General features: G+C 56.5%; 1 protein-coding gene across 1 annotated transcript in view; it reads left to right on the top strand.

Annotated features, from left to right (window-relative positions):
• KIRREL3 (kirre like nephrin family adhesion molecule 3) overlaps window positions 1-12,860 on the top strand; it is a 512,553-nt gene extending 499,693 nt beyond the window's left edge. The window contains exons 12-17 of the mRNA XM_045557855.1: window positions 1,399-1,597; window positions 3,035-3,070; window positions 6,297-6,404; window positions 7,740-7,849; window positions 10,829-10,915; window positions 11,473-12,860. Coding sequence (XP_045413811.1) covers window positions 1,399-1,597; window positions 3,035-3,070; window positions 6,297-6,404; window positions 7,740-7,849; window positions 10,829-10,915; window positions 11,473-11,916 — 984 coding nt within the window. The 3' untranslated portion in view covers window positions 11,917-12,860. The remainder of the gene's footprint in view (window positions 1-1,398; window positions 1,598-3,034; window positions 3,071-6,296; window positions 6,405-7,739; window positions 7,850-10,828; window positions 10,916-11,472) is intronic.
• The last annotated feature ends 8,045 nt before the right edge of the window (window positions 12,861-20,905 follow it).

Here is a 20,905-nt window from a genome sequence, read left to right as displayed (position 1 = left end):
CCTGGCACGTAGTGAGTAGACACCAGGGATGCTGCTGGCAGCCTACCATGCACGGAGCGCCCCGCCGAGAATGCACTGGGCTAGGACAGCGACAGCATGGGGTGTGAGAAACCCTGCCCCGCTCTCCAGGCCCTGTGAGCACCGCCTGCATCGCCACGTTCCCGCAAACACTGTGGGCCAGGCTGCTCATGGCGCTTACACACAGCGAGCCGGCACCACGTGCGTGGAACGAAAACAATTAAACAAACTAAGATAGATGAGGGTGATCACAAGTACAACTCTCACGCTTTCGTAAAAACAAACCAAGTAACCACTCCAGGCTGCTGTCCTGCCCAGGCAGCAGCACTGTCCCACGGAGCATCTCTGGGGGCCCCAGGCACGGGCACGGCCCAGCCACACAAGGACTCAGATTGCTGCCATCAGAGCTCCCTCTTTGCCTGGAAAAATGTTCCAAGTGTGGGCCCACACTGGGCCCCTTCTTGGGTGGCTGAGGGGGCCCCAGCCTCTGGGTGTAGTGCACATGTGTACATGCATTTGCTGACTGTATGTACGTATGTTGGGAGGGGTATATATGTGTAGTGTGTTGTGTGTGTGGTATGTGTGTCATGGTGTGTGTGCATGTACATGTTTGTGGTGTGTTTACTCGTTATGTGTGCATGCACGTGGTGTGTTGTGTGTGCATGTCACAGTGTGTGTACTCATGTTTGTAAGGTATGTTTACCTGTATGTACACATGGTGGTGATGTGTATGGTATGATGTGAATGTATACCTGTGTTGTGATATGTGTGTCATGTGTTGTGTGTGCACATGCATGCATGTATGCTTGTGATGTGTGTTAAATTATGCTGTGTGTGGTATGTGTACATGTGTCCGTGGGATGTCTTGAGTATTGTGGCACATGTATTATGGTGTGTGCTATGTGTGTGCATGTCTGTATGCATGTTTGTGATGTATGCTGTGGTGTGATGTGCATGTGCTTTTATATATATTTATATGTGTTATGGTCTGTTCACACGTGCATGCATTTGTGTGACGTGCTATGGTGTATGTGGCTTGGTATGTGCCTGTGTTGCATGTTTATGTTTGTTGTAGTGCAGATACATGTGTGTATGCATGTTTGTGGTGTGTGTGTGCATACCTGTGTGTACATTTGTTGGCTGTGTATATGGTGTGTGTGTACATGTGTTGTGACATATATTTGTGTGTGCTGTGTGCGTGGCATGTGTATGTATGTCTGTGGTATGCAGTGTGTGTGCACACACACTCCTGTGTGCACATGTTGGTGTGTGGCAGTGAGCATGAACTTGAGCCTGGCTATGTCCATGTGGAGCAGGGAGGTGGAACCGCGGTCCTGGCCCGCTCTGGTGGGGTGTCCTCCTGATTCTGCACCCCGGCAGGCCTGGTCCTGGAAGGAGAATGTGCTGGAGTCGGGGACGTCGGGGCGCTACACGGTGGAGACGATCAGCACTGAGGAGGGAGTCATCTCCACCCTGACCATCAGCAACATCGTGCGGGCCGACTTCCAGACCATCTACAACTGCACCGCCTGGAACAGCTTTGGCTCTGACACTGAGATCATCCGGCTCAAGGAGCAAGGTGAGGGCCGCCAGGGGACTGGCGGGGCCAGCAGGGCCCTCTCCTGGCCTAGCCGGCCCTGGGGGCAGAGCGCCTGGAGCCGAGGCTCCGAGGTGGGTCGGGGCCAAGAACAGGTCACAGTGCTCTCCCTGGTGGCAGCTCAGCCCTGGACAGGCAGCGGCCTTCCTCAGCCCGGCTCCCCCCTGCACTCACCCCCACCAGGAAACAGGGGAGGAAAACCGCTCAGACTGGCGGCGGCCGAGGCAAGTTTCAGGGAGAGGCGGCCACAGCGCCAGCCGGGCTGGTTGCCAGGACAGGGACGAGCTGCACCAGCCCCCAGAGGCCTGGCTTTGTGCACTGCGCCTCCCTCATGGCCCTGTCTGCCACCAAAGTGCCCTTAGTGGGGTGTCATACCTGGGCACGGGTATGCTGGCTTGGACGTGTGGAGAACCTGGCCAGCTCCGGTTAAGACAACACACCCACCCAGTCACCCAGAAGCCCCGCAGAGGGTGCCCACCCTAAAGATAGGGGCAGGGCCTGTTTCTCCCACTCCCTGGTGCCGGGGGCTTGGCTCAGGCCACCTGCTGACCCCCGGAGACACACAGACTGCAAAGGAGACACTGCCGGAAGGGCAACGCTGGGCAGAGGGCGAGAGGGAGGAAGGATGAGGAAGCCTTGGCCGCCCGCGACCCCATGTGCCCACTGCCCCCGCTCCTGGCAGAGATGCTAAGAACTCCGGGGTCTGCTCAGAGTTCTCAGGCGCAGCCTCCAGGACAGGAAGCCTCGGCAGGGCACTGAGGCCTGGTTCCAGGGAAGCTCCGAAGACAGCCAGCAGCATGCCTGGTCCCGAAATGGGATGCAGACCTTGTCCCTTTGCCAGCCAGGGCTAAGCCAGGGTGGGCCAGGGATTCGTGCTCAGCCTGCCCAGGAGGCCTCAGTCCCTCCCCCTCCAAGCTGAAGGCGCACTCACAGGCTGTCAGGCCCGGCAAGAGATTCTGGCCCGAAGGGTGGTCCCAGCCAGGCCCCTCAGGCCACGAGGCTCACAGTGATAGCACCTATAGATCAACTGGCACGGCCTCTCCCACCACCTCTTCCCTAACAGGCGCTGCTTTGCATAACGCTTTGCACATAATTTGCATAATATCATCCACACATCATCACAAACCCTCCTGGTCCCTGTTGCCTACCCTCCATGTCTTCCCCTCGGTGCCCTCACCTCCCCTTAAATGTTCTCACCCCAACCCCCTCCCCTCCAAGACGACTTCTCTCTCTGGTCCCTAAGTCAGTCTGAATGAACTCCAAGTTCAGCTGGACTAGCCTGGATCTGTTGGGGGTCTCAGAGACATGACGGAGGAGGGAGCTCCTCACCCCAGCCCCCTCCAGGTGGCCGACCCCCAGTCCCACCCAACCCTGGCCAGCCAGGCCCTCGCTGTGGACGCTTGCTTTATTTCCAAACAGGTTCGGAAATGAAGTCGGGAGCCGGGCTGGAAGCAGGTACGAAGGAGACAATGAGAACTGCCCTGGGTGGAGGGACGGGACTTCTTGGCTAGTGGGGGAGGGGCCCCAAAAGGGGGTCAGGGAGGCCTGTGCAGGCCACTAACTTCTCTGCCCTCCCCCGTCCCAAGGGCTTAGCGCAGTCAGAGCAGCAGGGAGAGGGTTCCCAGCCAGCCTGGGTCTAGGGACCCCAGAGACCTGTCTCCCGCCTGCTGCAGAGCCCCAGGGCTCCTTCCTCTCCAGGACACTGGCTCTTGCTCCTCCCCATCCATTCCATCCATCCCTTCTCTTCAGAAGCCCTGGCTGCTGCCCTCCAGGTCAGCTGCCCCTGTCCCGGCCTCCGCCTGCTCCAGGCTGTCCCTGATGCTCCCGCCTCAGTGTCTTCACTGGCTTGGCCCCCAGCCCTGCTGTGCTGATCCATGCTTGCTGCTGCGCCTCCCCACTCCCTGCTGGCCCCTGGAAGTGCCTCCCTCCCCAGGCATCCGGCAGCAAAGTGGTCCTCAGGATGCCTGGGTTGAGCTGCTCCGTCTCGGGGGCCACAGGACACGATTGCCCCACCCCCAAGCAGAAAACCAGGAAGGAGAATCAGGACACAGCCAGCCAGACTCTACACGCCGGAGACTTGAGGGGTCCTCTGTCCCAGTTCTCCTGCCATGCTGGCCCCTGGCCCGTGTCACCTTCTTCAACAAACTCCATGTGGGGCCCCCTTCCTGCTCCCAGAGGCCCTGCAGCCCACGCAGAGGCTACCCAGACAGTTGTCATCCTCGTGCTGTGTTCTCCCCGAGTCCCCTCACGGTCCACCCAGGTGCTGAGGAGTGGCATTCCCCTCCCCCTCTGCATTTCATGTTTATCTGCTCACACTCTTCTAGAGCCCCCCGATACCTTCCTCCCTTGGCGGCTGAGGCCCTCATGCCCAATCCACCTCCTTGGATGGAGAGGAGGCTGAGCAGGGACACGGCCCCAGGGAACATGGGAGGGACGCTCTGTTCTTAGGGGAGTGGCCTACACAGGCAGCCCAGGCCAGAGCTCAGGAGGCCAGGCAAGGAGGGAACACACACAGGCAGGCTGGGAGCTTCAAAGGATGCCACCCCGGGTCCACTTGTCCCCAGGGGTCCCCCTCGCCTCTGCCCCTACCCTCCTGCCTGAGGACCACTGTCCCACTACGATGGCGCTCCTCCCTAGCTGTTAGCAACTCAAGGAAAGGGTCATGCAGGACGCGGGGTCGGAAGGCACTGTGGACCCGGCCGCCCCAGCTCTCTAGGTTGGCAGATGAGTCGCTGAGGCCCTGAGGTGTTCAGGAACCTTCCATCGTCTGCTTTGACTCAGGTCGGCTGAGGCAGGCCCTGAGTTTTTCCAAGAAAACTTAGCAGGAATCTGAAGAGAAACAATCAAACCCAAATGAGTCGAGTTCAAAAGCTTAGAACCAGTGAGCTTCTGAAGCAGCTTTTCTTCCCCCGTGGAGCTCAGACCTAGAGACGGGATTGTCTGTGTGTCAAAGCAACCCCAATGGCGGTCATGTCCCTTCCCCAGTCCCGACTGTGAGACCAACCCAGACACCTCCCACCTTCGACCCCCGAGTGTTTGCCACCCCAACTCCTCTTGGCAGGCAGCGACCGAGTTAGTGTGCAAGTCCTGGGGTGGCAAAGGGATGCACCAGCACAGCCACCCACGCTGCCAACCAAGAGGCAGATGGCCGTCCGCCCGCTGACAGCTCCTCCCCCGGCATCTCCAGAGCCCAGGGTCAGAGGCTTTCTTCCTCTCTCTGTCTCTTTAAAGAAAACAGCAAGGAGAAGTAGCCCACAGCCCTAGAGCAAATGCCTCGCCACCCTCCAGCCAAGGAGCTGATGAACGCAGGCGGGTGGGGAGGGCTCAGTCTCTAAAAGGAACTTTCCTCGCCTTTACGGTGCTGCAGTGGCCCCTCCCAGGCAGCGGCAGGAGCAAGCGCTGACCCGGGCTGGGTGCCAGGCTCTGCTCTGGGGCCTCTACCCATCGCTCAGCTGAACCCCGTGACAGCCCTCAGAAGTGGCCACTATTGTTAGCCCCATTTTACAGATACGAGAGGTAAAGTTAGCTGCTCAGAAGTGATGGAGCCCAGACTCAAGCAATGGCAGTCTGGACTGTCCAGAGCTTGTGGCATTTGGAAGATGCCATGGGACACAGAGGACGGCGGAGCTGGGTGGGGTGGGACTGGGTGAGTGGGGGGCGGGGCAGTGAGAGGAGGCCTGGATTTACCCTGGCTCTACAGCAGCTGTGTGTCCTTGGCCAAGTCACTTGACTCCTCTGGACCTCAGTGTCTCTATCTGTAAAATGGAAAGCTTGGCCTTGGTGGGCGCCTTCCCAGCATTCTCTAGTTCCATTCCTGACGGACTCTTCGGGGCTCCAGATCACGTGCTCAGCGGGGTGCAACCACAGGAGGGCCAGCTGTCTGGAAGATCACCCTCCCCGCCCCCCACCCCCTGCCCGGCCAGGGCAGGAGTCAGACTGCGGAGACTCAGCGGGGCGTGGGGCTTGCCGGCTGCGGTGCTGGCCTCTCGCCGGGAGGGGTGCAGGGGTGCTCAGAGGGCTGCCTAGAGGGAGAAGCAGCGGGCCTGGGGGGCCAAGGGGGTCCCTAGAGAGGTGGCAGTAGGGAGCTGTGACCCTGCTCCCCTGCCTCGGAGACCTGGAAACCTGGGGGCTACAGGCCCTGACGCCCAGCAGGCCCAGGGGCAGCTGCCCGGACTGAAACCTGTCTAGGAACCGGTCATCCATGTGTGCCCCTGTGCACCTGGGAAACGGAAGAGAAGGAAGGAACAAACCCAACAAACCAGGGCAGTGACCCTTTTCAAAGGAAAGCCAGGACTTCTGACGCACCAGCCGCTGCATGATAGAGCATTCCTGTTTAATGCCAGAGAGAGCTCAACCGTGCCAGCCGCGCCCTCACCTCTGCTGTTCCTCTCCCCAGCCCTCCCCTCTGTGTCCGCCTGCCCCGCTCTCCTCCTCTGCCCTCCCCCTGCCCCTCGCTGCCCGCTCCTCCACCCACCCCTCCCAGTGTCCTCCAGCCCAGCCTTTGCAGTCCCACCTAGAACTGACCCCTGCGGGACTCTGCCTGTGCCCGCCCAGGCCCCACCAAGGCATTTCCTAGGAGGGACCCACACGGCAGGGGCTGCACCCGAGGGAACTGGGTGAGTCCTGGGGGGACAGTGGGCTGTCCCCCATCCCACATCAGCTGTGCCCTTCTCTCCCACAGAGTCCGTGCCGATGGCTGTCATCATCGGGGTGGCTGTAGGAGCCGGCGTGGCCTTCCTCGTCCTTATGGCAACCATCGTGGCCTTCTGCTGTGCCCGTTCCCAGAGAAGTACGGGAGGGAGACCTGGGATCTCAGGGAGGGGGACAGAGGAAAAGGCCAGGCTTGGGCTGCCCCGCAGAGCAAGTAAGCAGGAGTGCCACAAACAGCGGCCCTCACAGTGCTGCGGGCAGGGACTGGGTCTGCCCACGTGGCGCCTGGCAGAGTGGCACCCAGCTAGTGTTAACGTGGACCAGACTGAAGTCCGTCTGCAGGGCAGTCAGCCAGCCCTGGGTTGAACGCGTGTAGCACTGTCGGCTGGGGACGGTGTAGACGTCCAGGGAGAAAAGAGGCAGTTTGATTCTTGCTCTCCCAGAGCTGCTAGTCTAACCAGAAAGGCCGATCACCCACATGGGGAAAAAAGCATTCAAGGAATTGCTTTAAGCAAACTTTTAAAGGTCTCCAGTCATTAGCAATAAAACGCTAGTGTTTGTGTGCTCTTGAAGGACTGCGTGTACGCAGGGTTTCCGTACCGGGCACAGCTCTGGCGTTGCGTGGGACAGACGCATGCAAGGGTGAGACAGGATGGCGGAGCAGTGAGACAATGGAGACAGTCTCCCCGCCCCGCCTCTGCTACCACGCAGCCCTGAGCCAGCCACAGCCACTCCAGGCCTTGCCTTCCTCATTTGCAGTAATCAAAGGGGCAGCTGATGTGGCTTTATGACCTCGCCCGGTCCTAACATCTCTGAGCATGACACACACAATGAGTCACCAGGATCAGGCTGCTCCCTCCACCCCTTAGCAGCCCTCACGGGTGGACGAAAGCTACGTGCCCCCTTCCACTCCACGCCTGCGGCCTTGGCTCCAGGACCTCCCTCACCACCCTCTCAGCAGAAGTTAGAGGGGAGCGTATTTTAGCAAGAATTTTCTAACAGAGCCCTCCAACTAGAAAGAGGCCCCTCCTGCAGAAGCAGTAGGGCCGCCATCACGGAAGTGTCGACAGAGAAGCGGGACCACTGTGTGCCGTGCAAGCTTCTGCTTTGGGGGGGAGGCTGGCCATGGGTGCCTGAAGGTCCCAACGGTGAGGTTTGCGGCTCTAGGAATGGAGAGCTCGGAGCCTGGTAGAGTGGGCCAGAGAAGGCTTCTGGAAGGAAGTGGGGATTCCATAGGTTGAAGAGCTCAGCAAGGTGGCCAGGTGGCAGAGGGTGGACGGCTGGGGTGCACGCGGCAGGGCAACAGCCCACGGCATACACATCCAGACGTCCTATCAGTGGGGGCTGCTGAGTTCAGAGGCTGGAGGGTAAACTCTGGGGGCGTGGGGCAGAGGTGGGGGGCTTCGGGGGGAAGCTTGACATCTTGAAATTAAGAACTGAATCTGGCATCTACATTTTCCTATTTTATGTCCAGATCTCAAAGGTGTTGTGTCAGCCAAAAATGACATCCGAGTGGAAATTGTCCACAAGGAGCCTGCCTCTGGTCGGGAGGCTGAAGAGCACCCCGCCATCAAGCAGCTGATGGTGAGAATGCTGCCTTAGTCCCCACCCCACCCAGCACCCCGTGCACAGGGGCTTTTGGGACTGGGGGCTTCTCAATGCCCTAGACGCTTCCAAGAAGCAGAGCATCAGTCAAGGTGCACCCTCGCCCTCCTGTTCCCACGATGGCCGGGCACGCACTCGCACCCAGCCACACTGTGTGCCTGGGGCACCGTGCGTGGTGTTGTGGGGGACTCACAGGACGTCCAAGGTGCAGTCCCAGCCTTCCGAGAACCTGGTTATTCATTCAGTAAGGAGAAAAGACACATGCATAAATTGCCATAATACGTTGGTATATAGCATATCATTCTGCACACACACACACGAAGATGTTATATTAATAGATATTCAGTGCATGCCCTTCCCACTCCCCATCCAAAGAAAAAAGTTGGCAAGAGGCATAGGCTCCTCCTTGGGAACTGGGTTACTCGCCAGAAGCAAATTCATGACGTCTCCAGCACCTCTTCCCGATCCCCACATATGGGCCATGATTCACCCAGCTGTCCCAGCATAGCCCAGACAACTGTGCTAGAAGTTTCTGGTGCATGCCGTGCCGTGGCTGTCATATGCTGGACTAGCAGCAGCAGAGCAAGGGTAAAGAGCACAAGCCTCTCTGTGCCTCAGTGTCCCCGTCTGTGAAATGAAGGTAACGCGCACAGGGCCCAGGCGAGGGTCAAATGGGTCAAACCCTCAAGAGCTCGGAGCCCATGGATCACAGTCAGCAGGCGTCAGCTGCTCGTGTGCTCGGGGGTGGGCAGCCACTGCCGTGCCTGTCCCCGGGGCTCCCTGGCAGAAGCTCCCAAATGTTTGCTGAATTGAACTGACTTTTCCCTCTGCCACCGTTTCTCTATCCAGTCGGTTTTCAGGTTCTGTCAACTCCACTCCATGTGCCCCGCCCTCCTTCACTGTCACCTCCTCACTTGGGGCCTTCCTTCCCTGGGCCATTACAGCAGCCTCCTCATTGATCTTAACATTCCAGTCTCCTGTCACTTTCCTCAATCAACCCTCTAGGGCCCTGAAGAGGGGGTCCCTCTAAAATGCAAATCCGATCCTGTTACTACCCTACTTAAAACGCCTTGGTGGCCCCGTGTCTGGTGGAGCAAGTCCCGCGGCCTGGCGGGTCGTCCACGCCTTCAGTGCGGGCGGCTGCCAGGCTCTCCAGCCCTGCCTCCCAGCAGGCACATCTGCCTCCAGCCACACCGCGGAGCTTGTGGTTCCCACCTTCAGGTCTCCCATACCGCGGAGGCCTGTGCTAGGCTGCTCCCTCGGCCTGTTGATTTTGTCTGTTGAATTTCCCGTTCCCCTGTAAGAATCAACTCAGACGTCAACTCTGTAATTTTCTGTGCTTGTCCCTCTCCTGCAAGCAGAGCTGTGCAGTCTCTGCTCTCCCGAAACACTCTGCATGCACCTCTTTTATAGTGCATTCCTCCAATTCCACGCCAGCCTTCCCATGATCCCAGGGCTCCTCAAGGGCCAAGGTCACGTTCCTGCGTCTACGCTTTTCGGGTTCCCCGGGGCCTGACGTAGTGCCTGGTGCACAAGGGTGTCTAGTTTTACAAGGGAGGAAGCTGCAGCCTAGACCTGAGAAGGGATGGATGTCTCCACACATAAGCTTCCGCAGGTCTGTCCTCACCCCACCCTCGAACTCCCTCCCGTCCCGTTCGCCTTGGAGTCTCCACACCACCCAGCCCGAACCCTCAGAACGGAGGGGGTGCTCAGCAGGCAGGTGGGAGCAGGGGCTAACGCGGCAGAAGGGGCTTGCACAGGGCTCCGTGGCTAAGCCTCCCGTGGGGAGATCTGCACTCCCTGACTCTGTCACCCCGGCCCTGAGAGGGCCCTTCACCAAGGAGAGGCAGCTTAGGGAAGAAGGACTCTACCCCCGAGAGAGCCGGAGCATTTACTGGCAAATGAAACAGTTTGGCGGATTCCCTGGAGCTCCAAAAGAGCTGAGGAAGACAAGTTGCAAGGGAGAAACCACCACCCAGCCCAGCGAGCAGGGGCCTGGGCCGGCTCGCACGACTGCAGCAAACAGAGCCCTGGGCCGGCTCGCACGACTGCAGCCGCGGTGCATGGCACAGGCTGAGCATCACTGTGGCCACTCTGAGTAACTCGTGTGCCGCGGTGTGCGGGGGTGTGTTTTGTTCCTCTTATACCCTGTGACTATCTTAACGTTCAGTAATTGAGAGCTAAGCCACTGATCCATTCACTCCACATAAACATAACATTTGGAACAGCCCTGCTGCGCATCAGGCACCGTGCTAGACATGGATGAATCAAAGAGTAAGAGATTCTACTCCAAAAGCATTTTGGTCGGTGACCACATGTGCAAAGCACTGGACCAGGTGTGCTAGAGACCCAAGAGAAGGAAGTGACCCGTGCCCTCGGGCTGCTTGGCACCTGGTGAGGAAGCTGACGTCTCAGTGCATCCGAGCCACTGCCGTGGATAACAGGTGTGGCCTCACACGCGGCCATCCCTTGTGATTCCTTCTCGAGGCCCGGGCACTGGCTGAGGGACACCCAGAGGGGGTGCCCAGGGCTTGCTGCTCTGTACTCACTTACCCACATGTCCGTCTCCCTGCAGAGCAGAGCTGCATCTTAATGTGTCTTCATCTGTGTACCCCTGGCCCTGGCACAGTGCCTGGCCGGGATTTGTAATAAATGCTCAATGAATTGAATTGAATGTGAGATTTCTCAAGGTAATGCCCTGGCCCAGGTGCAGAAAGGCGGCCTCAGAGACCTGCCTGCGCCCCGTCCACCTGCCCCTCCCCCCGTGCCTGCCTGACTCTTAGGACAGGAGTCCAGGAACTGACCCTGACTCTGCTCCCTGCCTTCTGTGGCCCAGGCAGTGAGGGTGTGTGTAGGGGGGACATACGGCAATCTTTTGAGTTTGTTTCTCTGTATTTTCCTTGGGGAAAGTGGAGGTTAGCCGCCTCCTCTCCACTGAGCAGCCATTTTGCATTGTAGATGGACCGGGGTGAATTCCAGCAAGACTCAGTACTGAAGCAGCTGGAGGTCCTCAAAGAAGAAGAAAAAGAGTTTCAGAACCTGAAGGTAAGACGAGCCACAGGTTATAAGACGCAGCCACAGGGTCTGTCTCCAGCTCTGATGGGCCAATCCCCAAATCCATGAAAGAACGGCAGCAAATAGGACAAGAGAAGGGCCAGAGGCAGCCTGGGGGCACCTGCCTACCCACCCCTAAGGTGGGACACTCTGCGCCCGAAGCACCTGCCTTCCCCACCCCAGCACTGAGAGCGCTGAGGCTGGGTCCCCACGATGCCCTCCCACAGCCTCCTCACACGTAGATTTCAAAATTATGCATCCCTGTCCTGGATAAAAACAAAAAACAATCAAAATCTGATTTTCAAATGATTTCGCACTGCCCTGACACAGGCCCGGGCCAGAGCTCCTGCTTGCCTCCCACCAGCCCTCACCCCTGCCTGCCGCCCCGGACCGGCCAGCCCTCTGCGCCTGGGTCCCTGCTCACCTGCCGCCCACAGCCCGCACTGTCCCCTCCCGGGTGGTCCCCTTCCTCTGCCTCGCCCCTCCCTGCGGGAGGCAGCACCGGGAAGGCTGAGCCGGATGACGCTGTGTCGCTTTTGCCCACCCAGGACCCCACCAACGGCTACTACAGCGTCAACACCTTCAAAGAGCACCACTCCACCCCGACCATCTCCCTCTCCAGCTGTCAGCCAGACCTGCGTCCTGCGGCCAAGCAGCGCGTGCCCACGGGCATGTCCTTCACCAACATCTACAGCACCCTGAGCGGCCAGGGCCGCCTCTACGACTACGGGCAGAGGTTCGTGCTGGGCATGGGCAGCTCCTCCATCGAGCTCTGCGAGCGGGAGTTCCAGAGGGGCTCCCTCAGCGACAGCAGCTCCTTCCTGGACACGCAGTGTGACAGCAGCGTCAGCAGCAGCGGCAAGCAGGACGGCTACGTGCAGTTCGACAAGGCCAGCAAGGCCTCTGCCTCCTCTTCCCACCATTCCCAGTCCTCCTCGCAGAACTCCGACCCCAGCCGGCCCCTGCAGCGGCGGATGCAGACCCATGTCTGAGGATCATACACACGGGGGGAGACCGGCCAGGAAGAGGGCACTATTCTGGGTCTCCAGGCACTAGGAGTGCTTTGCAGAGGACCCCAGAACTTGCCACCTCCAGACACGCCCCAGCGTTTCTGCCACCACTCTCCTTTGCAGCTCTAACCAAGCACAAACCCGGGTCCCAGCTGCAGTGCGCCAGAGGCAGGCGGATGGGGACGCACAGAGGATGCAGCCAAGTGAGTGTGCTTAGCGCTGGACACCCTTGTCCCCAGCCCTTTCCTGGAGGCCCCTCTCCACCTGCTCCTCCCACAGGCACAAGTGGCAGCTGTAACTTTGCTTTCATGAAACTGCCGACCACTCTCCGGTCTCCCCCGGGCCCTACCCCTGTGCCTGTGCTCCTGTCCAGCCCTGGGGAGAGGGAGGAAGTTCTGCCCAGCACCGAGCTGCCCCAGAGACCTGGGCTCCCCTGCTGCTCACAGCACATACCTTGGAGGCTGAGAAGCCAGAAACGGCCCTGGCCAAAGGGGCATGTCTCTCGTCATGCTAGCCGGAGCCCACCCCCAATTTGTTTGGTGTTTTGTGTCCATACTCTTACAGTTCTGTCCTTGGACTTGATACCTCTGAACTCTAAGGTGGGACTGGCCCAACTGGAGCCTGGAGCACTGGGAGGGGGAAGGAAGGAATGAGGGAGAGTGTGCGAACTTGGGGAAAACCTTGCCCAGCGCGCCCCCGGCTAGGCTGTGTGCTTCAGAGCCTCCTCACCCACCCTCCTGCTTTGTGTACTCCGCTCCTCCCTCTCAGCACAAGCTCGGTTAATATAAGAAGTGTGAGAGCTTCTCTGGTCCCGGTTCTTTGAGGTTATGGAGAGTGTTTCCTGGGAGGCGTCAGGTTCGAGGGGCCCGGAGGTCAGGTCTTAAGACGGCGCGACACGCGTTCTCAGCTGACACACACAAGGAGGATGATCCTGTCTTCAGTAAGGTCCATGAGCAAGAGAGAAAGTATCTCTTCACCCTCCTGCTCACCACCTGAGAACAAACGCTAGGGCCATCACTCCGACAAGTCCATTCTGTCCTCGTGTTCCTGCAGAGCCGCAGGAAGAGCCCCAGCACTCAGAGTGTGTTTGGCAAGCCCAGGTGTTTGCCCTTCCTCGATTCAGTTTTCCTAGACAAGGCAGGCAGTTGACAGCTCCGGCCGTGGTGGCAATAAAACCCACAGGCAGACTCCTCTCCTTTGCGGATGGGCCCAACCCAGAGGATATGCAAAAACAGGAGTCACCAACCACCTGACTCATGCCGAATACAGCTCGGAGGCAAAGTGGTCAGACTGGACATTGGCCAGGTCCTTCTAGGCCTTCTCTCTCAGCAATATTCTGCAGGGAAAGTTCCCTCCATTAGTGGCTCAGAGGGGGAGTGCCTCTTGAAGGAGTCTAGACCACTAAGCACCTAACGCTCTAACATGAGACTCAGTGTTCTGAGAATGGCTTTGCTGGGCAGCAGCTTGGTGTAGGCATGGCAGACAGGTAGAAAAACGGGCAGGTGAGAACACTAGTTCAGGGATTCAACTGGAACTTCGAAGAACCCAAACTGTCCCTAAGGTTGGAGCTTCCCCATCAGTTTTAGACTTTTCTTCTCCAATTTTTTCCCGGTAGTCCCTTACCCATCATGGAAACCTTTATCACACACGTTTGTGCTTCTTTCCAGACACTGGTTCCTTGAGGGGCCCAATCCACAGATTGTATGCATAGCCTTCATAGCTCCTCCACTCAGAGGGACTTTTTGCTTCGACCACATTTCCTAGTGCTTCAAAGCTCCCCAGTTCCCCGGATATCTTCCTTCACGGCCCCGAAGCCCAGGGGAGTAAACACTGATCAGAAATGTGATTGTATATCCGCATCCCACATCCTGTTCTTGGAACCATTCTGGCCTGGCACAGATGCCAGGTTGTTGGCCCCTGCCCTCTTTAGGTTAATCGCAGCAAGGTTTCCCTCTTCCCATAGATGTTTTCCCTTTGCCAACAGGGAAGAGGATCCGAGACCATATGCAAAATGCCTTGGCATGCTAGAATAAGAAAGAAGATTTGTCCACTAATTTCTCCTGGTCTTCCCCACCTTGGAGAGGAGACAGTCTACCTCTTAATCCTCACCACAGCCTCCCTTGTTCCTTGTCCCTATCCCCGTCCCTCCACCCACAGAGCTAATAGGATAAAGGTGCCCATTCTTTCCTGGAACGCAAGGTTACAACAGAACAACCACAAGAAAAGGGAAGAAATCTGCTCCCCTGTAGAACAGAATGAGCTTCCCCTGTGCCCTGAGCACACCCAGGGTAAGGATGGGGACTAGCCCGGAAGCTGAGCAGAGAGCACCGGGACAGTGGCGAAGACCGGGCTATGCAGTGCCCAACCCTCTGGGCTCTCTCCAATGCTCACATACAGCAAAGAACCACCAAAGGGACAAGAGGGCACAAGTGCAGTCTTTGTGAGACAGAACAGAACAGAGAGAAAAAATCAGGGGGAACTGGGGACTCTGGAGCATTGAGAAGGAGCCAGACTGAGCTACGTGGATCCTTCGGCTGTCCAGCCCTAGCTCCTTCTCACAAAGGAGTGAGGATGCAGAAAAGCTGATAAAGGGAGCTTTTTTTTTTTTAAGGAAAAAGAAAAAAGGCAGTGGGAAGCCCTGAATTGCCCTGTAGGTTACTGCACATTAAATAAAATGAGTGCTCTACATTTGTAATCTTATTTAATCTTCACAATTCTACAAAGTATCACCATTTTACAGATGTGGGAATTAGGCTTAAAGGCGGCACAAGACTTGCCCAAGGTCAAGACCTAACAAGTGACAAACATGAGATTTAAATGCACATGATTTCCACTACAGGATGTTTCCATCCTATAGTGCAAACGCAAGGCCACTCTCATCCTAGAATGTGGATGGAAGTGGCCATCTGCCAGTGCCCACTCTGGGGCAGGCTGGGCAAGGACGAGCCACAGCTCCACTGGGAAGGGAGGACTGGCATCCTCCACTTTAAGTCCCCAAATGACCTGGAAAGACCACAGCTCCCTGGGAAACAAAGCTATGCTGTGTATCAAATCACCCCCACCCCTAGCAAGGCCGGGATCCAGTTTTCTGATAGCTTTAAACTTCATTATTGGCTCAGAGGCACTGGATGGGAGCCCAGTTTCTAATTCTCAGCCCACTATCAGTCTGCAAAGGCCAGGGTTATTTCTACCACGTCTCCAACTTCCCTGGAATAGGAAGTGTTCTCATATGAAGAGCTAAAATGTCACATCAAATCCGTTTCTGACAAAGCCTATTTAAACAAATCCTCTTAAGCAACAGGCCACGAAGCCACCTTTAAGTTTCCAGCACAGAAAGGACCCAGAAAATGAAAACAACATGAGCAGGAGAACAGGGGCCAACAGGAATTCCATTTCTCACTTCCTGGCTGGAGAGGAGTGTGAGCTGCCTATGGTATTTGCCGCCACCACGGCCAGCCGAAGCCGCAAGGCACACACCGCAGGCTTGACCCGCTCTTCCCAGGTTTCCTGTGCGTGGTCTGTGATGGCCCCAGAAAGGAAAAGATGCAGTGGAGTGCTGCGATCTTCCCTAGGAATTTTCCCTATAAAACACTCTTTATTAAAATAAAAATATAAATATTTAAATAACTATCTTAATTCACATAGACGTTTATTTAAAATACCACTTGGTGTGCCTAAAGAAACAAACCTTTAGATTTCAGCCAGTGACATCTCAACTAAATCTTGACTTTTACTTCCCCTTTAAAAAGGTCTTTTAAAAGCCTCTTATCTGAGCTGTTTTTAGGAGCTGTAACCACATGCCAGTTATTTGCAGCTTTCACATCAAAACTGCAGCAATCTCAGGGGCGGCTGTCTTGCTGACAGTGGCTTCTCACTTCCAGTAGGCCTCAGTCATCCCTTCCCCAACCCTCTGTGTTCCAATCTTCCTAACCTGGTCAGAAACTGGGAAAAGTGAGAAAATTCCAAGCTACTCTTCTTTCTAAAAGTAAGGAATTATTCTCCTGCATGAGTCCATGTTTGCCGTGGGACCATCGGTTCTTTCCCTCTCTAACCGCTGTTCTTCCTTGGCCCACTTCCCTCCTCTCTGAAGGCAAGGCCTCTGATGTGCACCGAAAGCCCTCATTACTACAACACAAGCCCTGTAGTTTTTCTGCCACAACAGCCCTCATCTTTTAAAAGGCCTTGTGTAAACATAGACCATTCACAAGACAGGTCGTCGAATTGTGGTCTCCCTCCCTGGTTATATTTATGCCTCTGCCAGAATCTGCCTGCCCCTCCGTGTTCCCAATGTGCTTCTGTGGGACAGTCCACTCAGCCCACCCACAGGGCCGGGACGTCCTCAACCCCTGGGCAGCAAGCTTCCTTGAGCTTCCTGCCTGGAGAATACCAGACAAGCAAAAGCATTTCCTTCCTCTGCTCCTTAACCTTATGGCCCTTGGCAATATCTTGGAATGCTGTGAGAACATTCAAAGAATGCTCCTTTATAATTGTCTTCTTTATGGTGGACGTTCGAAAAGGAGGTAAGTGAAGTCTCACGAAGTCCAGATCTTCATTGGGAAAATTGGGATCTTAAATGGAGTTTCTCTGAAATCTATTCCTAATTGTGCAGGAGAAAAACTACTACTCAGGATAGGAGTTGAATATAGGAAGGGATTCAAATCCCCTAAAGCAGCAGTCCCCAACCTCTTCGGCACCAGGGATCGGTTTCATGGAAGACGGTTTTTCCACAGACGGGGACGGGGGGCAGTTGGGGACCGCAGCCCTGAAGGTCACCTACAATTAGGCAAAGGCAAGTTCAGGTGGACTGAGTGAAAGACACCACCTTCACCTCTGCAAGGAGATGAAAGCGCAGGGCTCTGCTGCATAAGGACTAGAAAGCATGCTCCTGACACTAGTGGGCACTGCATTTGAGAGAAACACTAAAAGAAGAAGGCAAGCAGAGATAACGTGATATAGATAAGATTTCAGGACTTCTAAAGCAGAATTTTCAGATAAGGACTTCCTATTTGACTTTTAATTAAAAAGTCTCTCTAGCTCTCCTGCCATGCAAGCACTACATCAGTGCAACGTAAATCCACAGAGGAAACGTGAGCACAGAACTGGAAGGAATCTCCTTACCAGACTCCAACTTGTACTCTTGGTATGTTTTTTCCTCAAGTAGAGCAGCTATATGCTTACTAACAAGAGAAACACATTTTTAAGCAAATGAAGTCACTCCCTAAGCGTTAAAGTTGGTGATGTATGTATATAGTGTTGGGGAGCCTCAGAATGGTGGATGGTTCTGGAAGAGCTCAATGCAGTGATTCCAACTTCTACCCCCTAGGGCTGCATCAACATCCCAGCCTCTTCTCATGCTCCCCATGCAACACCACCGTCCCAGCCTCCCAAGGCTCTCAAGAGGAAGCTATGCCTCTGTTCAGAAGTTAGGTGTTTAAATTGTTAGCCTTCCCTGGGAACCTGAAATCGGGAAAGAAACAGCACCTGCCTTTCCCAAAGTTGATTTTTCCCTAAAAACTTCTGTCAGACCCTTTTGCACTAACTCTCTTAGCACTGGGGTCTATCCCACCTGCTTCCCACTCTCTGTGGTCCCTTTAAGTGAAGAAGCTCTCTAACTGCTATTCTTCCAATACATTTGGGCTTCTTCCAAATCTGTCGTCTAGTAAGACTCAAAGTTGATCTCCCCTTATTTCTTGGGTGCCAGATCCCAAACATCTCTAACAAGAGAGATAAACTCATTGAGAAAGAACTGGATATTAAAACTGGCTGTGACTACAGACACACAGACACACACCATACCCCTCCTTAAACGTTTAAGTTGGAAAGAAGATCTGATTTCTTGGAAGCATGTCTGGTACAGAACCATGGGAATGTTCAAAACTAACAAATAGTTTTCTGAAACTATAATCAAGACTTCAAAAAGGTCAGAGGGTTTAGAGGAGAGCTTACCAACTCTGAGGTTGTACTACTCAATCTTTAGGAACCTACTGTGGTATGCTACATTTCATTGAAATGGATGTCTCCCAAGAAACCTTTCTCAAAAACCCCTAAAGATGTCTGAATTCAGCTTGAAAACCACTGCTAGAGAGCAGTTTGTTCATTGTTTGAGTCATTTCAATGATGTCTTACCTTCCCCACTTAGCTCCTGGGTGATTTGAAGACAAAGACGTTTTTGTAACCAGCCATGTTACTCACTACCTGGGCAACTATTTGGCCCTACAAATGTACCCCACCTGCTTCATACCCTCTCCAGTATTTTCCATCATGCAAGGCAGCTTTCCAATCTAACACTGATATCACACTTTACAACCTAGGAAATGTTTTCACGACCATATTCCCGTTAGATCTTTCACATCTCGTTGTGAGATAGGCATGCATCACCACCATTCTCCAGATGCAGCAGAGCTTTACTGGGCTAACTAAATGACAGAGCAGGAAGCAGAACCGTCCGTATTTTGTGTGCACTACACCCTACTGCCTCCCAGACAGAGCTGCTTCCAAGCTCAAACTTTTCGTAGGCTAGACAGTCTCTGGAATAAAGCTATTGCGTGTACTGATGCCCCTGGAAAGTGTAAATAAAAATCTGAAGTGTCCAAAATTATGACACACCATGTGATGTGAATATAGAGTATCATTTGAATGTGGGTTCCTGCACGACCTAAACTCTAGTCTTGCCCAGGAAGGTGGTCGAGATGGGAGTCCCTTCTCCCCCTGGGCCTCAGTTTCCCCTCTGTGGAGGAGGGCTGCACGTCCAGAGTCGGAACTACCCAGGCAGATCCCTCATCCTCCCTGCAGTCCGAGGCTGGCGCGCCCCGCGCCCCGCGCCCCGGGAGGCCGAGCAGTCACGTGACGGTCCGCGGGCGTCCCACCGCAGCCGTCGCCAGAGCTTGAGCCGCTTGCCAGGGAGGCGCCGGCGTCGCACGAGGCGGGCGCCGAGTCGGCGTCCCGAGAGGCCTCGTGCGGAGGCCGGCAAGCCGGCCAGAGCTCGACCGGGACAACAAGAGCCGCCGCCCGTTCCCACGGCCCGAGGGCGGCCCGGCGGCGGCGCGGACCACGCATGCGCGGCCCCGCCCTTCCGTGGGCGGGGCAACACGCGCACAGCGACTCCGCCCCCCGCCCGCCGGGAGGGCACTGCGCGTGCGCCTGCACAGCGCTGCTCAAGGGCACCCGGGATTAGCGTGGGGTTTACGCGCGGACGGCAGGGTTGAAAGGGGGCCCGGAGATGATCCCAGAGCCTAGACCGCTAGAGCGGCGGTTCCGGGCGCTTGTTAAAATCCAGATTCCTTGGCCCGTCCCCAGCGGCCTGGGTAAAACCCGGGAACCTCCGTTCTTGGATGTCCCGAGGTCGGCGGTCCCCGCTGGGCGACCCACCCGCCCCGCGTCACCGAGCGTAGGAATTGGGGCCCAGCTGCGGGGCGGCCAGTTGGTGCCGAGCCGGGTGAGGACGGGCGCTGGGCCGCGCCCCGCAGCCGGCGGAGCCCGCATGCCGCCTAGCACGCCGAAGGCCCACGGCGCCCTGGCCGCCCTCGTCTCGGCGCTGCCTCCGTCTGCTGGCGCAGCGGGCGTCCCCAGCGAGCGGGTGTGTCTGCGCCCCGCACGCAGTGTTCTTTGTGCGTGATCCTCAGGGACTGTCCGCACGCGGTGTCGCAAACATAACCCAACGAGAATGTAGCATGCTCGTGTGTGTGTGTGTGTGTGTGTGTGTGCGCGCGCGCGCGCGGAGTTTGGGGGGATGGTCTGACCCATCCCCGTGTGTTGGACTCTGGCTCAAGTTTGGGCACGTTCAGTACAGGCAGTGGCCTCGGTCCAGGACAGCTGGATTATGTGTGCAGACAGCTACTTTCTGGGGCAGTGGACATTCCCTTGCATACATCGGGGGTGAGCAGATCTGGGATTCCCCCGCCCCAACTCACACAACCCTGTTGGAGTCAGCAAGGTCCCTCCCAGAACAAAGCCTGGAAGGCAACGCTAGCCCTTGTGCAGGCGAGGGGGCTTGGGTGCAGGTGCTGGGGCCCTATTTGCTCTCAGAGTCCCCTCCCCCAGGGGGAGAGCAGTGGGCAAAGGAGCCAAGCCTGAGAGAGCAGGGCCATCCTGTGGGATGAGGTTGGGAGTTCTCAAGGCCGTTCCAACACCCTCTCGAGAACTGTGTCATCTTCCTCTGTTCCTCCCAAATCACTGCCCTCTTTATCTGTCCTGGCCCAGCCTGGCTTGTCTCAAAACCTCAAGGCTGCAACTCTTTCCAAACCAGCCAGGAACACAGCTGTGAGTTTCATTCCCCATGAGGGAGTTCCAACTCTCTCTCCTGGCTCCAGATGTGAAGGAACAGCTGTGGGGGTGGCGGGAAGCCCAGCTGGCAGCTAAGCAGAGGCCTGGGAAGATGGAGAACAAAGGCGGGAGAGACAGGCACACGGCACGGCTGTTGGGATTCTAGAGACCTAGGAAAGAAACAGTTTCGTCCCCTGGCCTGGCGACTGACTGGCAGGCCTTGGCAAATCCCTGCAACACTGCCCCCCAGCCCTGCCCACCCCTCCTGGCAGCCTGGGTCACTGGCAGGACCTCCCGTAAACTCCATTTCCTGGTTCCCCTTAATCTGAGAAGGGAAACTTGGCTTTCTTTGTCTGACCCCTCCCCTGTCCTTAAAACACACACGCATGAGATTTTGGTAACTGAAGAATGGTGAGGGAGAGAGGAAGGAAGATGGGAGAGGACCTGCCACCCCCACCTGGCACCCTCGGCCCTCCCTCCCTCCCTCAGGGAAGTAAACCGCATGCAGGAGCCAGGAGCGGCGTCTGAACACAGGCCCGCTGCAGGCACCGCTCGCCCGCCCGCCCACGACGCCAGGGGGCTGACGCACGGCCGGGCACCCAGCGCTGTTCTGTACTCAAGAAGCAACTGTTCTCTGAATGGCCATGCTGCTGTCACACCCCCACCTGTCCCCTCCCCAACCTAAAAGGATGCAGGGCATCACAGCTGC

The sequence above is a fragment of the Lemur catta genome, chromosome 7 (genome assembly GCF_020740605.2).
Source record: "Lemur catta isolate mLemCat1 chromosome 7, mLemCat1.pri, whole genome shotgun sequence".
In the NCBI taxonomy this organism is placed as follows: domain Eukaryota; kingdom Metazoa; phylum Chordata; class Mammalia; order Primates; family Lemuridae; genus Lemur; species Lemur catta.
This window is presented reverse-complemented; position numbering and strand designations above follow the sequence as displayed.